The sequence below is a fragment of the Oncorhynchus kisutch genome, linkage group LG17 (assembly GCF_002021735.2).
Source record: "Oncorhynchus kisutch isolate 150728-3 linkage group LG17, Okis_V2, whole genome shotgun sequence".
NCBI lineage: Eukaryota > Metazoa > Chordata > Actinopteri > Salmoniformes > Salmonidae > Oncorhynchus > Oncorhynchus kisutch.
Window position 1 is genome coordinate 82717308 of NC_034190.2, and position 27604 is coordinate 82744911.

Below are 27604 nucleotides of genomic sequence, written 5' to 3' on the forward strand. Positions count from 1 at the left end.
TAGGTGGGACAACCACATCTCCGTCGTAATATACAACCAATCAAATCAAAATGAGACTGCAGTGGGCGGGACATTGAAGAACAACTACAACCAATTAAAAAAATAAATACAAATATCTCACTTGATAATAGAATTTTCTTAGAAATAAATGAAAAGAAAGGAGGGAATACAAAGGAAGATGCTCTCAGACTTAGACTGGAGCGTAAAAAAATGAGCCTAGTCCCAGACCTATTTGTTGCCAGTTAGCCTGGTCCCAGATCTGTTTGTTGCCAGTTAGCCTGGTCCCAGATCTGTTTGTTGACAGTTAGCCTGGTCCCAGACCTGTTTGTTGACAGTTAGCCTGGTCCCAGACCTGTTTGTAGCCAGTTAGCCTGGTCCCAGACCTGTTTGTTGACAGTTAGCCTGGTCCCAGACCTGTTTGTAGCCAGTTAGCCTGGTCCCAGACCTGTTTGTAGCCAGTTAGCCTGGTCCCAGACCTGTTTGTTGCCAGTTAGCCTGGTCCCAGACCTGTTTGTTGCCAGTTAGCCTGGTCCCAGACCTGTTTGTTGCCAGTTAGCCTGGTCCCAGACCTGTTTGTTGCCAGTTAGCCTGGTCCCAGATCTGTTTGTTGCCAGTTAGCCTGGTCCCAGATCTGTTTGTTCTTGCCAGTTAGCCTGGTCCCAGACCTGTTTGTTCCTGCCAGTTAGCCTGGTCCCAGACCTGTTTGTTCTTGCCAGTTAGCCTGGTCCCAGACCTGTTTGTTCTTGCCAGTTAGCCTGGTCCCAGACCTGTTTGTTGACAGTTAGCCTGGTTCCAGACCTGTTTGTTGACAGTTAGCCTGGTTCCAGACCTGTTTGTTGACAGTTAGCCTGGTTCCAGACCTGTTTGTTGCCAGTTAGCCTGGTCCCAGACCTGTTTGTAGCCAGTTAGCCTGGTCCCAGACCTGTTTGTTGACAGTTAGCCTGGTCCCAGACCTGTTTGTTGACAGTTAGCCTGGTCCCAGACCTGTTTGTAGCCAGTTAGCCTGGTCCCAGACCTGTTTGTTGCCAGTTAGCCTGGTCCCAGACCTGTTTGTAGCCAGTTAGCCTGGTCCCAGACCTGTTTGTAGCCAGTTAGCCTGGTCCCAGATCTGTTTGTTGCCAGTTAGCCTGGTCCCAGACCTGTTTGTTGCCAGTTAGCCTGGTCCCAGACCTGTTTGTTGCCAGTTAGCCTGGTCCCAGACCTATTTGTTGCCAGTTAGCCTGGTCCCAGATCTGTTTGTTGCCAGTTAGCCTGGTCCCAGATCTGTTTGTTGACAGTTAGCCTGGTCCCAGACCTGTTTGTTGACAGTTAGCCTGGTCCCAGACCTGTTTGTAGCCAGTTAGCCTGGTCCCAGACCTGTTTGTAGCCAGTTAGCCTGGTCCCAGACCTGTTTGTAGCCAGTTAGCCTGGTCCCAGATCTGTTTGTTGACAGTTAGCCTGGTCCCAGACCTGTTTGTTGCCAGTTAGCCTGGTCCCAGACCTGTTTGTAGCCAGTTAGCCTGGTCCCAGACCTGTTTGTAGCCAGTTAGCCTGGTCCCAGACCTGTTTGTAGCCAGTTAGCCTGGTCCCAGACCTGTTTGTTCTTGCCAGTTAGCCTGGTCCCAGACCTGTTTGTTCTTGCCAGTTAGCCTGGTCCCAGACCTGTTTGTTCTTGCCAGTTAGCCTGGTCCCAGACCTGTTTGTTCTTGCCAGTTAGCCTGGTCCCAGACCTGTTTGTTCTTGCCAGTTAGCCTGGTCCCAGACCTGTTTGTTCTTGCCAGTTAGCCTGGTCCCAGACCTGTTTGTTCTTGCCAGTTAGCCTGGTCCCAGACCTGTTTGTTCTTGCCAGTTAGCCTGGTCCCAGACCTGTTTGTTCTTGCCAGTTAGCCTGGTCCCAGACCTGTTTGTTCTTGCCAGTTAGCCTGGTCCCAGACCTGTTTGTTCTTGCCAGTTAGCCTGGTCCCAGACCTGTTTGTTCTTGCCAGTTAGCCTGGTCCCAGACCTGTTTGTTCTTGCCAGTTAGCCTGGTCCCAGACCTGTTTGTTCTTGCCAGTTAGCCTGGTCCCAGACCTGTTTGTTCTTGCCAGTTAGCCTGGTCCCAGACCTGTTTGTTCTTGCCAGTTAGCCTGGTCCCAGACCTGTTTGTTCTTGCCAGTTAGCCTGGTCCCAGACCTGTTTGTTCTTGCCAGTTAGCCTGGTCCCAGACCTGTTTGTTCTTGCCAGTTAGCCTGGTCCCAGACCTGTTTGTTCTTGCCAGTTAGCCTGGTCCCAGACCTGTTTGTTCTTGCCAGTTAGCCTGGTCCCAGACCTGTTTGTTCTTGCCAGTTAGCCTGGTCCCAGACCTGTTTGTTCTTGCCAGTTAGCCTGGTCCCAGACCTGTTTGTTCTTGCCAGTTAGCCTGGTCCCAGACCTGTTTGTTCTTGCCAGTTAGCCTGGTCCCAGACCTGTTTGTTCTTGCCAGTTAGCCTGGTCCCAGACCTGTTTGTTCTTGCCAGTTAGCCTGGTCCCAGACCTGTTTTCTCTTGCCAGTTAGCCTGGTCCCAGACCTGTTTTCTCTTGCCACCATTAAAATGTCCTTATCCATTACAAGGAGATGGTATGATCGCATAAACAGACCGGCACTCAGGCTATGACAAAATAAAAATGACAAGTAGATAAAAATGTTTAGATTGCCACTGAAAAGGTGTGAGTAAATAACACAGCCTCCCAAAACACGAGTAAAACGAGGTCGAACAACATAACACATCTAAAAACACACGGAGATTCATCATCGCATTACATCATGCTTACATACAACCACCACGCTGCTCAAAGACGATTGGCTAGAGTCTAAGGAGTAACGGAGTGCTAGTGGGAGGGGCTAAGTGTTGCAAAATTCCAGTAACTTTACCCTGAAATTCCTAGAATCCCTGAGTTATTTGGAAAACCAGAGGATTTTGGGGAAAGTTACTGGAAAAAAGAGAAGACTACTGACTGTGTTTTTATTATATTTTTTAAGTCCACATCCCAAATAGCACCTTAATCCCTATGTAGTGCACTACTTTTTGATCAGGACCCATTGGACTCAGGTCAAAAGTAGTGCACTACTTCGGGAATATGATTCCATTTTTGGGACACAACCCGTGTTCTCCTATTCAGTTGCAGAGTCGGACTACATACAGATCTGTAGGCCAACAAGACGACCACTACTTTGGATATCTTGAAATCTTATCCTCCCTTCTCCGACAACATCAATAAAAACTCAAATAATCGAGAAAAAAAACACACAAAAAAACGGTTGTTTTGCGAAACTCAAAATAGACAACTTAATAAAACCCTAACATACATACATACATACACCAGTTACATTTAACATGACTTCCTCACAGAAAATCTGAAAACTAGAACACAAGCAGTTAAAAATAGATTTGTGGCAGGTTCAGAGAGGGAGGCATTTGGAGTACACTAACACACACACACACACACGCGCACGCACACGCACACACACACACACACACACGCACACACTAACACACACACGCACACGCACACGCACACACTAACACGCACACACACACACACACACACACGCACACACACACACACACACACGCACACACACACACACACACACGTGCGCATTGAGGTTGTAGCAGTGGTGGTGGTAGTAGTAGTAGTAGTAGTAGTAGTAGTATTGGAGAGAAAACACACAGAGAGCCAGAGCAGAGGAGTGGAAGAAGTGAGGAAGAGGAGGAGAAAGTAGAGGAAGAGGGACAGCATCCGCCTGATGACATGGAGTTAAATTAAGATATTGTTCTCAGAGAAATGAATGGAAATCATTCTACTGTCCACACTATATTGTGTCCACAATAAAAGTATAAGTAGGTGTAATTTGCCAGAAGATACTGTGGCTACTGCTAACTTAGCATGAGGAAGAAAAAAAGTCAAGTTTTCCAGGAAAAAAAAACGAGCAGTATTTGAATCTTCTCGATGTTCGAGCGGTGTAAGTGTAACATTTGGAATAGCATGCTGTGAAAAAGTAGTTTCTGATTTTCTCTATTTTTGATACCGAATGTTATCAGATCTTCAACCACAACCTAATATTAGATAAAAAGGGGAACCTGAGTTTACAAATAACAACAACTACATACAATAACACAGAAGACCAAGTATTGTTGGTGAGGTACAAAGGACACAGCTCTGCCTCAGCTGCCTACCATGATTGTCCAAAATATAGTGGAATTTTCATTAAAAAGCAATAATTTCACATTTAACTTCCTGCTTTGAAGGATCTACTTCCTGTTTTCTGAGTCAGAAACAAGTCTAAAAATAACATTCTCTCTAAACTCCAACCCAGACAGAGAAGGTGGAAACAGATATTGTAACCCTTCTAAAGAGACGAACAGACCAGAAATGCCTCAGACAAGTTGTTGCTGTGTGTTTAGCGGTGTTGGGGATTAGTTTACACAAAAGTTTAGCATTACTTTAAATTATACCACAGCTTTGTTGAATACTCGTTTCTGATTAGCTAGAAGGACAATCTAGACTGTGGACATTAAAACCAGATATAAATGGGACAGTTGGAAAAGATAACGGGGCTCACTTTGTAATCATAACGCAATAAGCACCGACACACATGCAGCCCATACTACAAAGTTACAGAAAGCTAAACCAACAACCACACTAAACGCAGGTCTATCTACGTAGCAATTGATTTAGCTTTTGGTTGTTGTTGCTTTTGACATTTTCTTTTGGAGCATCTGATGACCCAACGTGGTGTGTGATGAACATGGATTTCTCCGGTCCCCTACTGTCGGTAGTCGTAACGCAAATGGGCGCTATGCTTTCAAATCCTGCCACGTGACATTTCGAGTTTGTTCAGCTGTTTTCAGCAATTGATATGTTTGAATTAGGTTGTCATATTAGCAGGTTTGCTAGCAACAAACTATTTAGCTACTTAGCGTCTAGCCTTGCGTTAGTGTTTGATATGCACTGTGATCTCGTCGTCATGATGAGAAGGCACTATGCCAGGATTTTGTTTGGTGGTGGGGATCATCAGCTCATTATCCAAATGAATGTCACTAGAAAACAGCTTAAACAAAAATGCAAAAATCCAGCTACTTTGCTGTTATTCTGGCTTCCGACGTCGTGACTGTGTTAGCCGTAGCTAGTTGGCTAGTTAACAAGCAAAAGATAAGAAGGACAGTATTGAACGACCGAATGGGTCACGTGTCTAGCAACCAAAAGATGAGAAAGCAATGTCAAAAGCATTGTCAAAAAAATAATTGACAAACAATGTTTTTCCTACCGATAAATGTGTGCTTTAGTATTGTTCTCTTTGGTAACTGTGGTATAAGCGGGATAGACGCAGACGTTCTGTACACTATCTTAGAAAAATGACCTCCGCAAAGAGACTCGGCTCTGCCTTGTCCTCCATTTTTTCCAAGGTAATGCGCAGAACTTTGGCGTATTCATTCCTTTCTTCTACAGTACCTTATCCCTTACTTATATATACACACACACAGTGGGGAGAACAAGTATTTGATACACTGCCGATTTTGCAGGTTTTCCTACTTACAAAGCATGTAGAGGTCTGTAATTTTTATCATAGGTACACTTCAACTGTGAGAGACTGAATCTAAAACAAAAATCCAGAAAATCACATTGTATGATTTTTAAGTAATTAATTTGTATTTTATTGCATGACATAAGTATTTGATCACCTACCAACCAGTAAGAATTCCGGCTCTCAGACCTGTTAGTTTTTCTTTAAGAAGCCCTCCTGTTCTCCACTCATTACCTGTATTAACTGCACCTGTTTGAACTCGTTACCTGTATAACAGACACCTGTCCACACACTCAATCAAACAGACTCCAACCTCTCCAAAATGGTCAAGACCAGAGAGCTGTGTAAGGACATCAGGGATAAATTGTAGACCTGCACAAGGCTGTGATGGGCTACAGGACAATAGGCAAGCAGCTTAGTGAGAAGGCAATAACTGTTGGCGTAATTATTAGAAAATGTAAGAAGTTAAAGATGACGGTCAATCACCCTCGGTCTGGGGCTTCATGCAAGAGCTCACCTCGTGGGGCATCAATGATCATGAGGAAGGTGAGGGATCAGCCCAGAACTACACGGCAGGGCCTGGTCAATGACCTGAAGAGAGCTGGGACCACAGTCGCAAGAAAACAATTAGTAACACACTACGCCGTCATGGATTAAAATCCTGCAGCGCACGCAAGGTCCCCCTGCTCAAGCCAGCACATGTCCAGGCCCGTCTGAAGTTTGCCAATGACCATCTGGATGATCCAGAGGAGGAATGGGAGAAGGTCATGTGGTCTGATGAGACAAAAATAGAGCTCCACTTGCCGTGTTTGGAGGAAGAAGAAGGATGAGTACAACCCCAAGAACACCATCCCAACCATGAAGCACGGAGGTGGAAACATCATTCTTTGGGGATGCTTTTCTGCAAAGGGGACAGGACGACTGCACCGTATTGAGGGGAGGATGGATGGGGCCATGTATCGCGAGATCTTGGCCAACAACCTTCCCTCAGTAAGAGCATTGAAGACGGGTCGTGGCTGGGTCTTCCAGCATGACAACGACCCAAAACACACAGCCAGGGCAACTAAGGAGTGGCTCCGTAAGAAGCATCTCAAGGTCCTGGAGTGGCCTAGCCAGTCTCCAGACCTGAACCCAATAGAAAATCTTTGGAGGGAGCTGAAAGTCCGTATTGCCCAGCGACAGCCCCGAAACCTGAAGGATCTGGAGAAGGTCTGTATGGAGGAGTGGGCCAAAATCCCTGCTGCAGTGTGTGCAAACCTGGTCAAGAACTACAGGAAACGTATGATCTCTGTAATTGCAAACAAAGGTTTCTGTACCAAATATTAAGTTCTGCTTTTCTGATGTATCAAATACTTATGTCATGCAATAAAATGCAAATTAATTACTTAAAAATCATACAATGTGATTTTCTGGATTTTTATTTTAGATTCCGTCTCTCACAGTTGAAGTGTACCTGTGATAAAAAATTACAGACCTCTACATGCTTTGTAAGTAGGAAAACCTGCAAAATCGGCAGTGTATCAAATACTTGTTCTCCCCACTGTATATTACTTTGCATTTCTTTCATGAAAAAAAAAATCTCAATCTGTCAGATGGAGCACTCTCTACCAAAGATATGTGACCTCCTCATCCTCCTTGCCATCTTCCCCTCTCTCACCATTGTGTCCTCTACTCTTCTTCTCAGGGGCAGGATAGCGGTGTAGGGCAATGGAGTGTAGAGGGTAGGGGTACAGAGTGTCGGTTTAGGTGAGTTTAGTTGTAGCAGGTGTAGAGAGTAGGGGTACAGGGGGATTAGTTGTATCCGGTGTAGAGAGTAGGGGTACAGGGGGTTTAGTTGTATCCGGTGTAGAGAGTAGGGGTACAGGGGGTTTAGTTGTATCTGGTGTAGAGAGTAGGGGTACAGGGGGTTTAGTTGTATCATGTGTAGAGAGTAGGGGTACAGGGGGTTTAGTTGTATCCGGTGTAGAGAGTAGGGGTACAGGGGGTTTAGTTGTATCCGGTGTAGGGGCACAGGGGGTTTAGTTGTATCCGGTGTAGGGGTACAGGGGGTTTAGTTGTATCCGGTGTAGGGGCACAGGGGGTTTAGTTGTATCCGGTGTCGGTCCGGTAGGAGGAGTGGTTGTCTGACGTCAGCCTGGTGGTCTCTGTTCCAGACGGCTGCATCATGATGGGGTCACCACCAACGTCTGGGAGGGAACAACACACACACACAGATGTTACAAATCTAAATAACTGTTTGATTGGTGGCAGCTTCAACCACATGACCAACCCACAGGCCCAGGTGGGGCTAACCAGAGTTCAACTGTCCTAACGACCAGACACAGAGGACTGACCAGTTAAACTGTCCTAACGACCAGACACAGAGGACCACCCATTTAAACTGTCCTAACGACCAGACACAGAGGACTGACCAGTTAAACTGTCCTAACGACCAGACACAGAGGACTGACCAGTTAAACTGTCCTAACGACCAGACACAGAGGACTGACCAGTTAAACTGTCCTAACGACCAGACACAGAGGACTGACCAGTTAAACTGTCCTAACGACCAGACACAGAGGACTGACCAGTTAAACTGTCCTAACGACCAGGTACAGAGGACTGACCAGTTAAACTGTCCTAACGACCAGGTTGGACTGACCAGTTAAACTGTCCTAACGACCAGGTTGGACTGACCAGTTAAACTGTCCTAACGACCAGGTTGGACTGACCAGTTAAACTGTCCTAATGACCAGGTTGGACTGACCAGTTAAACTGTCCTAACGACCAGGTTGGACCGACCAGTTAAACTGTCCTAACGACCAGGTTGGACCGACCAGTTAAACTGTCCTAACGACCAGGTTGGACCGACCAGTTAAACTGTCCTAACGACCAGGTTGGACCGACCAGTTAAACTGTCCTAACGACCAGGTTGGACCGACCAGTTAAACTGTCCTAACGACCAGGTTGGACTGACCAGTTAAACTGTCCTAATGACCAGTTTCCTGCCTGGGATCAAATCCTCTCTATCTTTCCCTTCATTTAACCAAGTGAAAATCCACTCTAATTAAAAAATACCTCTCACCTCTCTTACCTCTAGTTCTATTGATTGATTGATTGATTAAATTCCTCACCTCTCTTACCTCTAGTTCTATTGATTGATTGATTGATTGATTGATTAAACTCCTCACCTCTTACCTCTAGTTCTATTGATTGATTGATTGATTGATTAAACTCCTCACCTCTTACCTCTAGTTCTATTGATTGATTAAACTCCTCACCTCTCTCGTCAGACTGCATCTGTGCCTCCAGGTCTTCAGGGGAGACGTAGAACTCTGGTTCCTGGTCCATGGGAGGCCGCGGTTTACACTTTCCACAGCAGCAGTTACAGCAGCAGCACAGGCAGCAGCAGAAGTAGCAGCCAGTCGCCAAGCCACAAAAGATGAACAGGCCCTGCAGACAGAGGAGACCGTCAGGGAGAGGTCAGAGGTGAGACGCACAAACTGATGACTTTTTTTTTGAGAGGTGAAATTTACCGGTGACTAATCATAACCCTCACGTCCATCACTACATTTACTGGGGTATCATTTGGGTATCTAAGCTGAGGGTCTAACTAGCGTGGACGACCCCCTCATTAATTCCATCTTCTTGACAGAGGCACACACACACACAACGCCCCCCCCCCCCCCCACCACACACACACACACAGATACGTTGTCTTACCTTAGCCCACCAGGAGGAGAGGACAAAGTAGGTGTTGACGTTCTCCTCTCCAAACTGCTCGGCCACGTACAGTCCCAGGGATCCGTACTTGTCATAGATGTTCCTCTTGGTACAGTCGTTCAGGATGGCGTGGGCGCTGTTGATTTCCTTAAACTTATCAGCAGCCTCGGGGTTGTCTGGGTTCTTGTCTGGGTGGAACTTCAGGGCCAGTTTCCTGATTGGACGGAGAACAGGTGTGGTTATGAGAGAGACAATGACAGAATGACGAAACAAATAGAATTTAACGTGCAGGAAGTCTAACGGACTGTGATAACAGGAAGTCTATTGGACAGTGATAACAGGAAGTCTAGTGGACAGTGTCTCATAGTGAACAGTGATAACAGGAAGTCTAGTGGACAATGATAACAGGAAGTCTAGTGGACAATGATAACAGGAAGTCTAACGGACTGTGATAACAGGAAGTCTATTGGAACAGTGATAACAGGAAGTCTATTGGACAGTGATAACAGGAAGTCTAGTGGACAGTGTCTCATAGTGAACAGTGATAACAGGAAGTCTAGTGGACAGTGATAACAGGAAGTCTAATGGACAGTGATAACAGGAAGTCTGGTGGGCAGTGATAATAGGAAGTCTAATGGACAGTGATAACAGGAAGTCTGGTGGGCAGTGATAACAGGAAGTCTAATGACAGTGATAACAGGAAGTCTGGTGGGCAGTGATAACAGGAAGTCTAGTGGACAATGATAACAGGTAGTCTAATGGACAGTGATAACAGGAAGTCTATTGGACAGTGATAACAGGAAGTCTAATGGACAGTGATAACAGGTAGTCTAATGGACAGTGATAACAGGAAGTCTATTGGACAGTGATAACAGGAAGTCTATTGGACAGTGATAACAGGAAGTCTAGTGGACAGTGTCTCATAGTGAACAGTGATAACAGGACGTCTATTGGACAGTGATAACAGGAAGTCTAGTGGACAGTGTCTCTGAACAGTGATAACAGGAAGTCTAGTGGACTGTGTCTCATAGTGGACAGTGATAACAGGAAGCCTAGTGGACTGTGTCTCATAGTGAACAGTGATAATAGGAAGTCACTCCCTCCTCATGGTCGCATTACCTACATCAAATTAGCTTCTAGACCACAAACCCAGTCTGCTACATTAGTCAGACAATTACTTTATGACTTCCCCCGTTGAGGTTCTGCCCGGTGGGATTCAGGACTGTGATTTAGTGTCTACAACTGGCTCCATTACAGCTGAGCTGACACCCAAGAGGAAGAGAGAGGCCTCCCGAGTGGTGCAGTGATCTAAGACACTGCATTGCAGTGCTAGCTGTGCCACTAGAGATTCTGGGTTCGAGTCCAGGCTCTGTCGCAGCCAGCCACGACCGGGAGACCCATGGGGCGGTGCACAATTGACCCATTTTATGGAATGGTCTGCCTAGCCATGTGAGAGACGCAGACTCGGTCTCAACCTTTAAGTCTTTACTGAAGACTCATCTCTTCAGTGGGTCATATGATTGAGTGTAGTCTGGCCCAGGAGTGGGAAGGTGAACGGAAAGGCTCTGGAGCAACGAACCGCCCTTGCTGTCTCTGCCTGGCCGGTTCCACTCTTTCCACTGGGATTCTCTGCCTCTAACCCTATTACAGGGGCTGAGTCACTGGCTTACTGGTGCTCTTCCATGCCGTCCCTAGGAGGGGTGCGTCCCTTGAGTGGGTTGAGTCACTGATGTGATCTTCCTGTCTGGGTTGGCGCCCCCCCCTTGGGTTGTGCCGTGGCAGAGATCTTCGTGGGCTATACTCAGACTTGTCTCAGGATGGTAAGTTGGTGCTTGAAGATATCCCTCTAGTGGTGTGGGGGCTGTGCTTTGGAAAAGTGGGTGGGGTTATATCCTTCCTGTTTGGCCCTGTCCGGGGGTGTCCTCGGATGGGGCCACAGTGTCTCCTGACCCCTCCTGTCTCAGCCTCCAGTATTTATGCTGTAGTAGTTTGTGTGTCGGGGGGCTAGGGTCAGTTTGTTATATCTGGAGTACTTCTCCTGTCCTATTCAGTGTCCTGTGTGAATTTAAGTGTGCTCTCTCTAATTCTCTCTCTCTTTGTTTCTTTCTTTCTCTCTCTCGGAGGACCTGAGCCCTAGGACCATGCCTCAGGACTACCTGGCATGATGACTCCTTGCAGTCCCCAGTCCACCTGGCCGTGCTGCTGCTCCAGTTTCAACTGTTCTGCCTGCGGCTATGGAACCCTGACCTGTTCACCAGACCTGCTGTTTTCAACTCTCTAGAGACAGCAGGAGCGGTAGAGATACTCTGAATGATCGGCTATGAAAAGCCAACTGACATTTACTCCTGAGGTGCTGACCTGTTGCACCCTCAACAACCACTGTGATTATTATTATTTGACCCTGCTGGTCATTTACGAACATTTGAACATCTTGGCCATGTTCTGTTATAACCTCCACCCAGCACAGCCAGAAGAGGACTGGCCACCCCACATAGCCTGGTTCCTCTCCTCTCAGGTTTCTTCCTAGGTTCTGGCCTTTCTAGGGAGTTTTTCCTAGCCACCGTGCTTCTACACCTGCATTGCTTGCTGTTTGGGGTTTTAGGCTGGGTTTCTGTACAGCACTTTGAGATATCAGCTGATGTAAGAAGGGCTTTATAAATAGATTTGATGCCCCCCCCCCCCCCAGGACCAGGTAGAGTTCAGGTGTTGTCTACTAATAGCGTGTCGTATCCTGGTGTAGTGGTGTATAGTGTTACCTGTAGGACTTCTTGATGTCCAGGTGTAGTGGTGTATAGTGTTACCTGTAGGACATCTTGATGTCCTGGTATAGCGTTACCTGTAGGACTTCTTGATGTCCTGGTGTAGTGTTACCTGTAGGACATCTTGATGTCCTGGTGTAGTGTTACCTGTAGGACATCTTGATGTCCTGGTGTAGTGTTACCTGTAGGACATCTTGATGTCCTGGTGTAGTGTTACCTGTAGGACATCTTGATGTCCTGGTGTAGTGTTACCTGTAGGACATCTTGATGTCCTGGTGTAGTGTTACCTGTAGGACATCTTGATGTCCTGGTGTAGTGTTACCTGTAGGACATCTTGATGTCCTGGTGTAGTGTTACCTGTAGGACATCTTGATGTCCTGGTGTAGTGTTACCTGTAGGACATCTTGATGTCCTGGTGTAGTGTTACCTGTAGGACATCTTGATGTCCTGGTGTAGTGTTACCTGTAGGACATCTTGATGTCCTGGTGTAGTGTTACCTGTAGGACATCTTGATGTCCTGGTGTAGTGTTACCTGTAGGACATCTTGATGTCCTGGTGTAGTGTTACCTGTAGGACATCTTGATGTCCTGGTGTAGTGTTACCTGTAGGACATCTTGATGTCCTGGTGTAGTGTTACCTGTAGGACATCTTGATGTCCTGGTGTAGTGTTACCTGTAGGACATCTTGATGTCCTGGTGTAGTGTTACCTGTAGGACATCTTGATGTCCTGGTGTAGTGGTGTATCGTGTTACCTGTAGGACATCTTGATGTCCTGGTATAGCGTTACCTGTAGGACTTCTTGATGTCCTGGTATAGTGGTGTATAGTGTTACCTGTAGGACTTCTTGATGTCCAGGTGTAGTGGTGTATAGTGTTACCTGTAGGACTTCTTGATGTCCTCCGGCGAGGCGTTCTTGTCGATCCCCAGGACCAGGTAGAGCGAGTCTCCTGACGTGGACAGAGACCGCTGTCTCTGCGCCTCAGCTGCCATGACGACCACTCTTTCAGTCTCTCTCTCTCACACACACTCTCCCTTGTTTGCTCACAACCTCACCAGTCTAAGAGAGGGGGAGAGAGAAGGGAGAGAAGAGAGAGAGAGAGAGGGGGAGAGAGAAGGGAGAGAAGAGAGAGAGAGAGGGGGTGAGAGAAGAGGTGGATAGAAGGAGGAGAGGTTTGCTAATTAATATAACATTTAAAAAACATAAATCACATTTCCATAAGTATTCAGACCTTTTACTCAGTACTTTGTTGAAGCACCTTTGGCAGCGATTACAGACTCGAGTCTTCTTGGGTATGATGCTACAAGCTTGGCACACCTGTATTTGGGGAGATGGCCAGGCAGCCAGCTCTAGGAAGAGTCTTGGTGGTTCCAAACTTCTTCCATTTAAGAATGATGGAGGCCACTGTGTTCTTGGGGACCTTCAATGCTGCAGACATTTTTTTTTTTTTATACCCTTGTTCTGACATTTACCGTCAACAGTGGGACCTTATATAGACAGGTGTGTGCCTTTCCAAATCATGTCCAATCAATTGAATTTACCACAGATGGACTCCAAGTTGTAGAAACATCTCAAGGATGATCAATGGGAACAGGATGCACCCTTCATTATTTAATCAATTTCAGAATAAGGCCGTAACGTAACAAAATGTGGAAAAAGTCAAGGGGTCTGAATACTTTCTGAATGCACTGTATCTCTGAGAGAGGAATATATAAATGCCTGTGTGTGTATATAAATGAGAGAGAGAGAGAGAGAGAGAGAGAGAGAGAAATGATGGAGCAGAGCAGAAGCTATGACTTTCGAAGATGGACTATGAGCTGGTGGAGTGTGTGTGTGTGTGTGTGTCTCAAATCTCTCCAGAAACTGGTCAAATCCATCTAAAACTGTGGGCTGGGAGGGGACAGGCTACTCTACTCCTCTTTAGTCAGATCTTCAAAGTTACGCAGCCTATTAGCCAATAGACAGAGTGTTTACTCTCCCTCTGGGTCATTTTAGAGGCAGTCCAGACACCATGACCCTCTCCCTCTGGGTCATTTTAGAGGCAGTCCAGACTCCATGACCCTCTCCCTCTGGGTCATTTTAGAGGCAGTCCAGACTCCATGACCCTCTCCCTCTGGGTCATTTTAGAGGCAGTCCAGACTCCATGACCCTCTCCCTCTGGGACATTTTAGATGCAGTCCAGACACCATGACCCTCTCCCTCTGGGTCATTTTAGAGGCAGTCCAGACACCATGACCCTCTCCCTCTGGGACATTTTAGAGGCAGTCCAGACACCATGACCCTCTCCCTCTGGGTCATTTTAGAGGCAGTCCAGACACCATGACCCTCTCCCTCTGGGTCATTTTAGAGGCAGTCCAGACACCATGACCCTCTCCCTCTGGGACATTTTAGAGGCAGTCCAGACACCATGACCCTCTCCCTCTGGGTCATTTTAGAGGCAGTCCAGACTCCATGACCCTCTCCCTCTGGGTCACAAAAATAACCCCAAGAGGCAGGCACAGGCAGTAAGCAGGCAGTTAGGCAGGCAGGCAGTAAGCAGGCAGTAAGCAGGCAGGCAGTAAGCAGGCAGTTAGGCAGGCAGGCAGTCAGGCAGGCAGTAAGCAGGCAGTTAGGCAGGCAGTTAGTCAGGCAGGCAGTAAGCAGGCAGTTAGGCAGGCAGTAAGCAGGCAGTTAGGCAGGCAGTAAGCAGGCAGTTAGGCAGGCAGTAAGCAGGCAGTCAGGCAGGCAGTTAGGCAGGCAGTAAGGCATGCAGTAAGCAGGCAGTTAGGCAGGCAGGCAGTAAGGCAGTAAGCAGGCAGTCAGGCAGGCAGTAAGCAGGCAGTTAGGCAGGCAGTAAGCAGGCAGTTAGGCAGGCAGTAAGCAGGCAGTTAGGCAGGCAGGCAGTAAGGCAGTAAGCAGGCAGTCAGGCAGGCAGTAAGCAGGCAGTTAGGCAGGCCGTTAGGCAGGCAGTAAGCAGGCAGTTAGGCAGGCAGTAAGCAGGCAGTTAGGCAGGCAGTTAGGCAGGCAGTAAGCAGGCAGTCAGGCAGGCAGTCAGGCAGGCAGTAAGCAGGCAGTTAGGCAGGCAGTAAGCAGGCAGTTAGGCAGGCAGTTAGGCAGGCAGGCAGGCAGGCAGTGAGCAGGCAGTCAGACAGGCAGTAAGCAGGCAGTTAGGCAGGCAGTAAGCAGGCAGTTAGGCAGGCAGGCAGTAAGCAAGCATGCAGGCAGTAAGGCAGTAAGAAGGCAGTAAGCAGGCAGTAAGGCAGTAAGCAGGCAGTCAGGCAGGCAGTTAGGCAGGCAGTAAGCAGGCAGTAAGGCAGTAAGGCACCCACGCAGCAGGACATACCGCTGGTTGAGGATAATCTGCTCATTTCCTTTGACAGCCCTGTGGGATTAACCAGGGGTAGAGCCAGAGCCAGCAGTCCTAAACTCAGACTGATCTGGGCTCAGTTTTTTAATATTCCTCCATGATTGGCTCTCTATTCCGACTTCAGGTTAGGCTATGGGTAGGGTAACTGGTCCTAGATCAGTGAGTAAAGGCCAGTGGGTGGGGCCCATAGTGTTAGGGGGAAGGGAAAGGTTAAAGTGCGGCACACACAACCTCACGTGACACCTGGGCAGAAGGCTGGCTCCTTCGGCCACTATTATCTGACAGGAGGAGGATGAGGAGGAGGGAACATTAGGTCACTATTATCTGACAGGAGGAGGAGGGAACATTAGGTCACTTATCTGACTGGAGGAGGAAGAGGAGGATGAGGAGGTGGAAGAGGAGGAGGGAACATTAGTTCAGTATTGTCTGACTGGAGGATGAGGAGAAGGGAACATTACGTCAGTATTATCTGACTGGAGGAGGATGAGGAGGAAGAGGGAACATTAGGTCAGTATTATCTGACTGGAGGAAGAGGAGGAGGAAGAGGGGACATTAGGTCAGTATTATCTGACTGGAGGAAGAGGAGGAGGAAGAGGGGACATTAGGTCAGTATTATCTGACTGGAGGAAGAGGAGGAGGAAGAGGGAACATTAGGTCAGTATTATCTGACTGGAGGAAGAGGAGGAGGAAGAGGAGGAGGAAGAGGGGACATTAGGTCAGTATTATCTGACTGGAGGAAGAGGAGGAGGAAGAGGAGGAGGAAGAGGGGACATTAGGTCAGTATTATCTGACTGGAGGAAGAGGAGGAGGAGGAGGAAGAGGGGACATTAGGTCAGTATTATCTGACTGGAGGAAGAGGAGGAGGAGGATGAGGAGGAGGAAGAGGGGACATTAGGTCAGTATTATTAAACATTTCCCACATCAGTGAGTCACCGGCTGCCGTTTCCTCGTTTCCTCGTTTCCTCCAGGACTACACCGAATAATGATGTCATATACTGGTAGTGTACACACACACACACACACACACTATAGGCAGGGCTAACCTATATGATGTAAACACAGCACCTCCTTTAAAAACAGTGTTGTGGTCGGGCTAGGGAAGGATGAGTGTAGGGTAGGGCTAGGGAAGGATGAGTGTAGGGTAGGGCTAGGGAAGGATGAGTGTAGGGTAGGGCTAGGGAAGGATGAGTGTAGGGTAGGGCTAGGGAAGGATGAGTGTAGGGTAGGGCTAGGGAAGGATGAGGGTAGGGTAGGGCTAGGGAAGGATGAGGGTAGGGTAGGGCTAGGGAAGGATGAGGGTAGGGTAGGGAGGATGAGGGTAGGCTAGGGTAGGACTAGGGAAGGATGAGGGTAGGGTAGGACTAGGGAAGGATGAGGGTAGACTCACTAGTTACCAGTAGACTAGGGCTGCATTCCAAACACTTTTTTTATTTATTTATTTATTTTATTTTACCTTTATTTAACCAGGTAGGCAAGTTGAGAACAAGTTCTCATTTACAATTGCGACCTGGCCAAGATAAAGCAAAGCAGTTCGACAGATAAAACGACACAGAGTTACACATGGAGTAAAAACAAACATTCAGTCAATAATGCAGTATAAACTGCATAAGTCTATATACAATGTGAACAAATGAGGTGAGAAGGGAGGTAAAGGCAAAAAAGGCCATGATGGCAAAGTAAATACAATATAGCAAGTAAAACACTGGAATGGTAGTTTTGCAATAGAAGAATGTGCAAAGTAGAAATAAAAATAATGGGGTGCAAAGGAGCAAAATAAATAAATAAATAAAAATTAAATACAGTTGGGAAAGAGGTAGTTGTTTGGGCTAAATTATAGGTGGGCTATGTACAGGTGCAGTAATCTGTGAGCTGCTCTGACAGTTGGTGCTTAAAGCTAGTGAGGGAGATAAGTGTTTCCAGTTTCAGAGATTTTTGTAGTTAGTTCCAGTCATTGGCAGCAGAGAACTGGAAGGAGAGGCGGCCAAAGAAAGAATTGGTTTTGGGGGTGACTAGAGAGATATACCTGCTGGAGCGTGTGCTACAGGTGGGAGATGCTATGGTGACCAGCGAGCTGAGATAAGGGGGGACTTTACCTAGCAGGGTCTTGTAGATGACATGGAGCCAGTGGGTTTGGCGACGAGTATGAAGCGAGGGCCAGCCAACGAGAGCGTACAGGTCGCAATGGTGGGTAGTATATGGGGCTTTGGTGATAAAACGGATTGCACTGTGATAGACTGCATCCAATTTGTTGAGTAGGGTATTGGAGGCTATTTTGTAAAAAAAATCACTTAAAAAACACACACCCTCTCCCCCTCAAATTAAGTGGACACTTCTAATGACGTCTGACGAGTGGACACTGGCAGGGCAAGGTGAGAGGTGAGAATGAATTCATTTTAAAATGGGCCGGTCTATGGCTGGAAATGTGTCACTCGTTTGTCCCACACTTGTGTTGTTTTCAGTCGCCATGGAACCAGCGGTAGAGGTTGTGTGTGATTTATATGCGACACAGTCAATTATGATTGTATTTCATATCTTGGGCCTCGAAGACAACGCATCCGCAGACATCGAATGTTAGCCATCCGACTATATCCGGTCAAATCAAAAAATGACAATGTTTTAGTGTGATATCAGGGAAAGTTGTGCGCAAGCTAACGTTTCCAAAAGCTAAACCAAACGAAAAAAACATCATTTTATGATACGCGTTTGAGCCGTCATATTCATTAATAGCACAATTTCTATTGTTGTTTTGTTTTTAACTTTCACTTGTATGTTGACTTCTCAATATTAACATTTTTTTAAAGTTTTGGCTGACTTTTCTTAGCAGATATACAATCGTCGCGAATTGAATTATACGTCGTTTCAGGCGTCGAGGTGAACATAATTGTACACTCGCAAACTCGATCCAAAAACGAGGACTGAGGGGCTTACGTTGCCAACTTCCCTTGTTCGGCTAACCATTTGGACCGAAGACAAAGATTGTTGTCGGAGGAATTACCCCCAAGGGCACAAGGCGAGGGTAAGTGGAGGACGGTGTGTCTCTAATGAGTTTGAAACACAGCCAAGATCTCAGAACTTGAGGGAAGGCCAAGGGTGGTAATATAATCTACAGGGTACAACGACTTTATGGCACAAGTCAGTTAAATTATTATACAACGACTGGCCTAGGAACAGTGGGCCTTGTTCAGGGGCAGAACGACAGATTTTTGTCAGCTCAGGGATTCGATCTAGCAACCTTTCGGTTACTGGCTCAACCCTCTAACCACTAGGCTACCTGCCACCCCTTGGGTTGGGCTCAATTGAGAATTTTGAAATTGACTTCCAACATAAATTCAAATTCAAATTGAATTGCCCCCCCCACCCCCACAACAGGATGTAGAATTGTTTTATTTGATTGACAGGAAGTGACATTTAATTGCACTGCAATTCCACTCAGTCATAGAGCATGAGTTTCCTTGAATCTGACAGGAAAACACTTCCAGAGACCAATGTTCATGTAGGCTTACACTTTTAAACTTAATGTTTAGAATAGGCAATTATATTTCCACCAACCATTTTGTTTGTTTGTTTGGCTTCTTTTTGAAGGATTTATGGTCAACATAATCCGCGTGGCTCAGTTGGTAGAGCGTGGCGCTTGAAACGCCAGGGTTGTGGGTTCGATTCCCACGAGGGGACCAGTACGAAAAAGTATGCCCTCACTCACATGTAAATCTCTCTGGGTAAGAGCGTCTGCTAAATGACACATTTAAATTTGAGGGTTAGACTAATGCATTCTGGGAAATGTAGTACTTTCCCCATATTAAAACAGAATTTAAGTTATTCATGTTTGATGTACAAGATGAAGCAATTCTGTATCCTGTTAACTGCTTCAATTAAAAAACAAACTGTATGCTCTGGTTTCCTGCTGTTGAACGTCTCTCCCCCTCTCTCTTCAGGTGAGCCGCGTGTGTATGTCTCCTCAACATGAATCAGATAAGGTCCCGGCTGTGCACGTGACACCATCATCATCACCTCCTAGCCTGGCTTTTTGAGCGTTTCCATAGCTACTGGTGGGCCCTGGCCAACAGTACTACACTACACAGGGAACATTAGGGATGCAGAGAGACTGCCAGGCAGCTAGCATGGTGGGCCCCGGTGGGCCCTGGCCAACAGTACTACACTACACAGGGAACATTAGGGATGCAGAGAGACTGCCAGGCAGCTAGCATGGTGGGCCCCGGTGGGCCCTGGCCTAAATAGTGAGCGGATGATTGGCTCTCCCTTTCATTACGTTCAGCTGTCCCACAACCAAGATCTTCCTCCTTGTGTACAGCCAATGGTAGCAAGGTTAAAGGTTAAAGGTTAAAGGATACAGGAGCTACAAGCTCAGAGGTTAAACATAGCTGCTGATAACTCCCTCTCTCTGTAACTCAACATGTTGGCAGAGACCTCTGAAGCTAAAACATCCAATTAACTAGCCAACTGTTTAGCGGCCAACCAGCCAAAGTGTGTGTGTGTCTCGAATGGCAGCCTACTCCCTGTATAGTGCACTACCCATAGGGCCCTGGCCAAATGTAGTGCACTACCCATAGGGCCCTGGCCAAATGTAGTGCACTACCTATAGGGCCCTCGCCAAATGTAGTGCACTAACCATAGGGCCCCCTGCTGTGGCGTGCGGCGCTCTTCTGTAATGCTTCCATGCTGATTTACTAAACCCGCAGTGGGCCCCTGTCCACATGTGGAAGCAGCAGCTTCGGGTCAGTCAGGTGGTTATACGACATATGTGTTTTGTTACACATACGAAAACAAGAATAACAGAGAAATTAAATGTAGAAATTAAATGTAGAGAGAGAAAGAGATACCGACAGAGAGAAAAAGATAGAGACATACAGAGCGAGAGAGAGCAAGGGGAGAGTGAGAGGAGAGAGAGAGCAAGGGGAGAGTGAGAGGAGAGAGAGAGCAAGGGGAGAGTGAGAGGAGAGAGAGAGCAAGGGGAGAGAGAGGAGAGAGAGAGCAAGGGGAGAGAGAGGAGAGAGAGCGAGTGAGAGGAGAGAGAGAGCAAGGGGACAGTGAGAGGAGAGAGAGGAGAGAGAGAGAGAGAGAGAGAGAGAGAGAGCAAGGGAACAGTGAGAGGAGAGAGAGGAGAGAGAGAGAGAGAGAGAGAGAGAGAGAGCAAGGGGAGAGTGAGAGGAGAGAGAGAGCAAGGGGAGAGTGAGAGGAGAGAGAGAGCAAGGGGAGAGTGAGAGGAGAGAGAGAGCAAGGGGAGAGTGAGAGGAGAGAGAGAGCAAGGGGAGAGTGAGAGGAGAGAGAGAGCAAGGGGAGAGTGAGAGGAGAGAGAGAGCAAGGGGAGAGTGAGAGGAGAGAGAGAGCAAGGGGAGAGTGAGAGGAGAGAGAGAGCAAGGGGAGAGTGAGAGGAGAGAGAGAGCAAGGGGAGAGTGAGAGGAGAGAGAGAGCAAGGGGAGAGTGAGAGGAGAGAGAGAGCAAGGGGAGAGTGAGAGGAGAGAGAGAGCAAGGGGAGAGTGAGAGGAGAGAGAGAGCAAGGGGAGAGTGAGAGGAGAGAGAGAGCAAGGGGAGAGTGAGAGGAGAGAGAGAGCAAGGGGAGAGTGAGAGGAGAGAGAGAGCAAGGGGAGAGTGAGAGGAGAGAGAGAGCAAGGGGAGAGTGAGAGGAGAGAGAGAGTGAGAGGAGAGAGAGAGCAAGAGGAGAGTGAGAGGAGAGAGAGAGCAAGAGGAGAGAGAGAGCAAGAGGAGAGAGAGAGCAAGAGGAGAGAGAGAGCAAGAGGAGAGAGAGAGGAGAGAGAGAGCAAGAGGAGAGAGAGAGGAGAGAGAGAGCAAGAGGAGAGAGAGGAGAGAGAGAGCAAGAGGAGAGAGAGGAGAGAGAGGAGAGAGAGAGCAAGGGGAGAGTGAGAGGAGAGAGAGAGAGGAAGTAAAGTTAACAGTATGGTGTGTCATCATAGGACATTAACATCTCAGTCAAATGGTCTGAAAAAACAGCATGCTAACTAAGTATCCCTTCTGTTCAGACCCTAGCTGAGAAGCTAACCAGGAGCCACAAAGCTAACCAGGAACCACAAAGCTAGCCAGGAGCCACAAAGCTAGCCAGGAGCCACAAAGCTAACCAGGAGCCACAAAGCTAACCAGGAGCCACAAAGCTAACCTGTAGCCACAAAGCTAACCAGTAGCCACAAAGCTAACCAGTAGCCACAAAGCTAACCAGTAGCCACAAAGCTAACCAGTAGCCACAAAGCTAACCAGTAGCCACAAAGCTAACCAGTAGCCACAAAGCTAACCAGTAGCCACAAAGCTAACCAGTAACCACAAAGCTAACCAGTAACCACAAACATACATCTGTGATCTTTAAAACAGTTTCCTAAGGAGACGAGGACATGGAGGGAGGATTTGTCTCAGTTAACATTGAAATTAATACAGTAACTAAATGGTCATCTCCACATCTTGCCTGAAGCAGAAATACTGTCAATAGCACAAGTCTTAGGCCAACACACAATGAACTTGTTGACACTAGCTAGGTCTTGTTGCTACCTCAAACAAAAAAGGTTGACCATATTTGCATCCGGGCTGTGACCTGCCTAATAACAAAGCATACATTTGATTTAGGATATCCTCTATAGTCACAAGCCTGTCTTCAATGGTGACAGAATGAAGAAACTCCCTTGAGGCTGTGCATGTCATTTATTTGACCTTTTTGTTTAAAAAGGAAAGTCAGTTTAAGAACAAATTCTTATTTTCAATGACAGCCTAGGAACAGTGGGGTTAACTGCCTTGTTCAGGGGAAGAATGACAGATTTGTACCTTGTCGGCTCGGGGATTCGGTCTTGCAACCTTTCGGTTACTAGTCCAACTCTCTAACCACTAGGCTACCCTGCCTCTAACCACCAGGCTACCCTGCCTCTAACCACCAGGCTACCCTGCCTCTAACCACCAGGCTACCCTGCCTCTAACCACCAGGCTACCCTGCCTCTAACCACCAGGCTACCCTGCCTCTAACCACCAGGCTACCCTGCCTCTAACCACCAGGCTACCCTGCCTCTAACCACCAGGCTACCCTGCCTCTAACCACCAGGCTACCCTGCCTCTAACCACCAGGCTGCCCTGCCTCTAACCACCAGGCTGCCCTGCCTCTAACCACCAGGCTGCCCTGCCTCTAACCACCAGGCTGCCCTGCCTCTAACCACCAGGCTACCCTGCCTCTAACCACCAGGCTACCCTGCCTCTAACCACCAGGCTACCCTGCCTCTAACCACCAGGCTACCCTGCCTCTAACCACCAGGCTACCCTGCCTCTAACCACCAGGCTACCCTGCCTCTAACCACCAGGCTACCCTGCCTCTAACCACCAGGCTACCCTGCCTCTAACCACCAGGCTACCCTGCCTCTAACCACCAGGCTACCCTGCCTCTAACCACCAGGCTACCCTGCCTCTAACCACCAGGCTACCCTGCCTCTAACCACCAGGCTACCCTGCCTCTAACCACCAGGCTACCCTGCCTCTAACCACCAGGCTACCCTGCCTCTAACCACCAGGCTACCCTGCCTCTAACCACCAGGCTACCCTGCCTCTAACCACCAGGCTACCCTGCTCTAACCACCAGGCTACCCTGCCTCTAACCACCAGGCTACCCTGCCTCTAACCACCAGGCTACCCTGCCTCTAACCACCAGGCTACCCTGCCTCTAACCACCAGGCTACCCTGCCTCTAACCACCAGGCTACCCTGCCTCTAACCACCAGGCTACCCTGCCTCTAACCACCAGGCTACCCTGCCTCTAACCACCAGGCTACCCTGCCTCTAACCACCAGGCTACCCTGCCTCTAACCACCAGGCTACCCTGCCTCTAACCACCAGGCTACCCTGCCTCTAACCACCAGGCTACCCTGCCTCTAACCACCAGGCTACCCTGCCTCTAACCACCAGGCTACCCTGCCTCTAACCACCAGGCTACCCTGCCTCTAACCACCAGGCTACCCTGCCTCTAACCACCAGGCTACCCTGCCTCTAACCACCAGGCTACCCTGCCTCTAACCACCAGGCTTACCCTGCCGCCCCAGATGGTCAGAATGTTTTTGCGTTCTAGAAATCGTGGGAGAGGAAGGCAAATCCAGACACATGAGGCTACACGCGACTCAAAAATTGAGAGGCAGCTTATTTCTATTATATAAGTGGATTGATGAGAAACAAACAAATTCTAGGATGGCAGTTTGAAACCGAATGTATGTCGAGATCTCGATAAGAGTCATCGGGAAAGATGCCTGAGCCATAACGAAGGTTGGAAACAACTGGATACATTCGTTTTCAGGGGGAAATGGAAACAGAGCTTTGTGACACGACTTTCCCACTTTTGGATGTTAACAAACTCGACACGCCATCTTAACTCCACCTCGACAATTACTGAATTGGTGGAATAGGTCGGGAACCTCCCGACTGTTTGTCCCCGCCCCCTCCTCTTTGCATTTATACTAGGAAGTGGCATCCCGCAGGGAAACATTGGAAGCCATAGAGAATGAGTGAGCGGGGGGGGGGGGACAGTTGAGCGATGTGAGCACGGGGCGAGGGAACTGAACAGGGAGGGACTAAAGTTGGGGAATGCTGCACTTTATAAAATGGGTTGGTAGTTCAGCAACAAAAGTGATAAGTACACAACTATGGGGCAAAACAGACGGGGTTGGCTTAGACTGTTGACAACATGTCAACTATATTTAGTCTCCGATGTTTATTGAAAACAAAAATACATTTGCACAATGAGCACTTTAGGTAAAGCCCCGCCTTATCTCAGCTCACTGGTCACCATAGCAGCACCCACCCGTAGCACGCGCTCCATCAGGTATATCTCACTGGTCACCCCCAAAGCCAATTACTCCTTTGGTCGCCTTTCCTTCCAGTTCTCTGCTGCCCATGACTGGGACGAACTGCAAAAATCACTGAAGCAGGAGACCCATATCTCCGTCACTAACTTTAAGCACCAGCTGTCAGAGCAGCTTACAGATCACTGCACCTGTACTTAGCCTATCTGTAAACAGCCCATCTATCTACCTCATCCCCATACTGTATTTATTTATCTTGCTCCTTTGCACCCCAGTATCTCTACCTGCACATTCATCTTCTGCACATCTACCATTCCAGTGTTTAATTGCTATATTGTAATTACCTATTTATTGCCTTTACCCCCCCCCCCCCCCACAGATACATTATGGGGTGGCAGGGTAGCCTAGTGGTTAGAGCGTTGGACTAGTAACCGGAAGGTTGCAAGTTCAAACCCCCGAGCTGACAAGGTACAAATCTGTCGTTCTGCCCCTGAACAGGCTGTTAACCCACTGTTCCTAGGCCGTCATTGAAAATAAGAATTTGTTCTTAACTGACTTGCCTAGTTAAATAGAGGTGGATTATGGATTATTGACGTTTCTGAAACGTTAAAACACAGCGTCTGGATTGAAGTTGACTTGGTAATCGTGGGTGCAGCTAATAGCTGAAAACTGCATGGCGAAGGCAGAATGGCGTAGAGTTTGAGAGCGAACATGACCCAAGCATGGCAGGCTAACATGGCTAACTAACAAGGCACCAGCTGATTCAGTTAGTTAGCCTTCCAGATTCATTTTACAGGGGCCGAGCAGGGCTAGCTAATTTGAACCCAGATCTGATTTGCTTAGTCAGTTAGTTAGCTGGCTCCCTGCAGTTAGTTGGGGCTAAAGAACATACCTAAGGAACCTTTGACAACATTCTCAGTCTTTTTTTAATAATGTCTGACTTCGGCCCATGTCCAGCCAGGGAAACCACACCCCCTCAGATGGTTTTCTTACGTAGCAGGTTATGGGGAATTAACGTAGCAGGTTATGGGGAATTAACGTAGCAGGTTGTGGGGAATTAACGTAGCAGGTTGTGGGGAATTAACGTAGCAGGTTGTGGGGAATTAACGTAGCAGGTTATGGGGAATTAACGTAGCAGGTTATGGGGAATTAACGTAGCAGGTTATGGGGAATTAACGTAGCAGGTTATGGGGAATTGACGTAGCAGGTTATGGGGAATTGACGTAGCAGGTTATGGGGAATTGACGTAGCAGGTTATGGGGAATTGACGTAGCAGGTTATGGGGAATTGACGTAGCAGGTTATGGGGAATTAACGTAGCAGGTTATGGGGAATTAACGTGGCAGGTTATGGGGAATTAACGTGGCAGGTTATGGGGAATTAACGTGGCAGGTTATGGGGAATTGACGTAGCAGGTTATGGGGAATTGACGTAGCAGGTTATGGGGAATTGACGTAGCAGGTTATGGGGAATTGACGTAGCAGGTTATGGGGAATTGACGTAGCAGGTTATGGGGAATTGACGTAGCAGGTTATGGGGAATTGACGTAGCAGGTTATGGGGAATTGACGTAGCAGGTTATGGGGAATTGACGTAGCAGGTTATGGGGAATTGACGTAGCAGGTTATGGGGAATTGACGTAGCAGGTTATGGGGAATTGACGTAGCAGGTTATGGGGAATTGACGTAGCAGGTTATGGGGAATTGACGTAGCAGGTTATGGGGAATTGACGTAGCAGGTTATGGGGAATTGACGTAGCAGGTTATGGGGAATTGACGTAGCAGGTTATGGGGAATTGACGTAGCAGGTTATGGGGAATTGACGTAGCAGGTTATGGGGAATTGACGTAGCAGGTTAAGGGGAATTAACGTAGCAGGTTATGGGGAATTGACGTAGCAGGTTAAGGGGAATTAACGTAGCAGGTTATGGGGAATTAACGTAGCAGGTTATGGGAATGAGGTTAAGTTTACGAAAAGGGTTCAGGTTCTGTTACAGTCAATGCTACAGGGCTCCCAAGTGGCACAGAGGTCAAAGGCACTGCATCCCAGTTCAAGAGGCGTTACTGCTGTTAATCTTTATTTAACTGGTCAGTTAAGAACAAACTCCGGCCAAACCTGGACGACGCTGGGCCACACATTGCTTGTGGTTTCCTTGGAACCAATGAATGTCACATGGTTCTAGCTATAAAATACGTACAATAATAAATTTGACATGTGACAAACATCGACGACAACCAGCTAGTTTACTATGTCACCGGTCAGATTTAATAAAAAAAAAAAAACAGATTTGTTCAACTCTCCGGGGTCCTTGGTTAGGTGGCTATCCTCAAATAGAATCATGTTTAGTTCTCTAGCTAACGTCAAAAAAAATATTTAAAAAAAATAGAATAGGTGGTTTGCTAATGCATCGTGGCCTGGTTTTTAAAATCCAACTAAATTACCAGCAACCTCCCAGAAAATAAAGATCGGAGGACTGAAACGGTAAAGCGGATAATCTCTTGCTACCGCATCAAAAGAACACAGCATCTATAAAGATTTAGCAGCTTCTAGTTAGCATGCTAGCTACCTTCAGACACTATTCATAGCTAACTGTTAACTAGCATGGCCATGGGATACGAAATGTGCTATCAAATGCAGTTCTTACCGTATATTTGTGCACCGCTGATGTCCGATTTGTGGTATTGAAAAGGTTGCTAACTATAATACTTGCATCCCAAAGCAGCAGTTCATGCTAGTTTGTTTGGCTTTGACAATCATTCAAAAAAAACATGTCGTCAAACTAGCAAGCTAAACTAGAAACACCACTGTCTGTATGTCTATCTCAAATAGATCTATAAAATAACTAGAACCACAACTTGTCATAAACTCTCTACGTTCCAGAATGGGTTGGGATGAAAATGGCAGCCATCTTGGTCAGGGAGAAATCCAAACCAGCCTAATTAAAATGAATGGCATGTAAAAGCAGAGGCATAATCCAGATTTTTACTTATGCAGGAAAGTAAAAGTAAGGGATGTGATATATTGCGTAATATAATTGTCAACCTAAAATATTGTCATATATATTGTAATAAATATAGTTTATACAGGGTTTTATACCAACTTTCAGAATAAATATCCTAAAGTATATATAAACAGACCATACATTTTCATGGAAAGCTGTGAGTTATATTATTATGATACAATATATATTAACAACTTGTTGTATTAACAACTTGTAGAAGTCCTGTCATCAAATGATGTCAGCTGGACTGAATGCATTGTTTGAATGGAGTATTGGCAGTTAATTTGAAACATGTAATGGAATAATTTCTCTAAAGCTGTCTGGCTAGCTAACAAACATACAGTGCAGGTACCTTCTTCAAATTCATTATTTTACACAATATCTTATCACAGGACTGGCATGTCATGGTTGACCAACTCCCTGACCAAAATGGCTGACAATAAGAGCTTTAAAGAAGGTTCCAGGCCATTCTAGTAGTATAAAGCT

General features: G+C 47.2%; 1 protein-coding gene and 1 non-coding gene across 2 annotated transcripts; one reads left to right on the forward strand and one right to left on the reverse strand.

Annotated features, from left to right (window-relative positions):
• Positions 1–6928: 6928 nt before the first annotated feature.
• Positions 6929–26950, reverse strand: LOC109881846 (dnaJ homolog subfamily C member 5). Its single transcript, XM_031794838.1, has 5 exons — positions 26762–26950; positions 12863–13042; positions 9227–9440; positions 8785–8956; positions 6929–7710 (listed from the first exon to the last, which is right to left on the reverse strand). The coding sequence occupies exons 2-5, from the start codon at positions 12973–12975 to the stop codon at positions 7607–7609; spliced, it is 603 nt and encodes a 200-aa protein (XP_031650698.1). The 5' UTR covers positions 12976–13042; positions 26762–26950; the 3' UTR covers positions 6929–7606.
• trnas-uga (transfer RNA serine (anticodon UGA)) lies at positions 18930–19001 on the forward strand. The gene has a single exon. It is a non-coding gene; the product is annotated as a tRNA-Ser (tRNA).
• Positions 26951–27604: the final 654 nt, after the last annotated feature.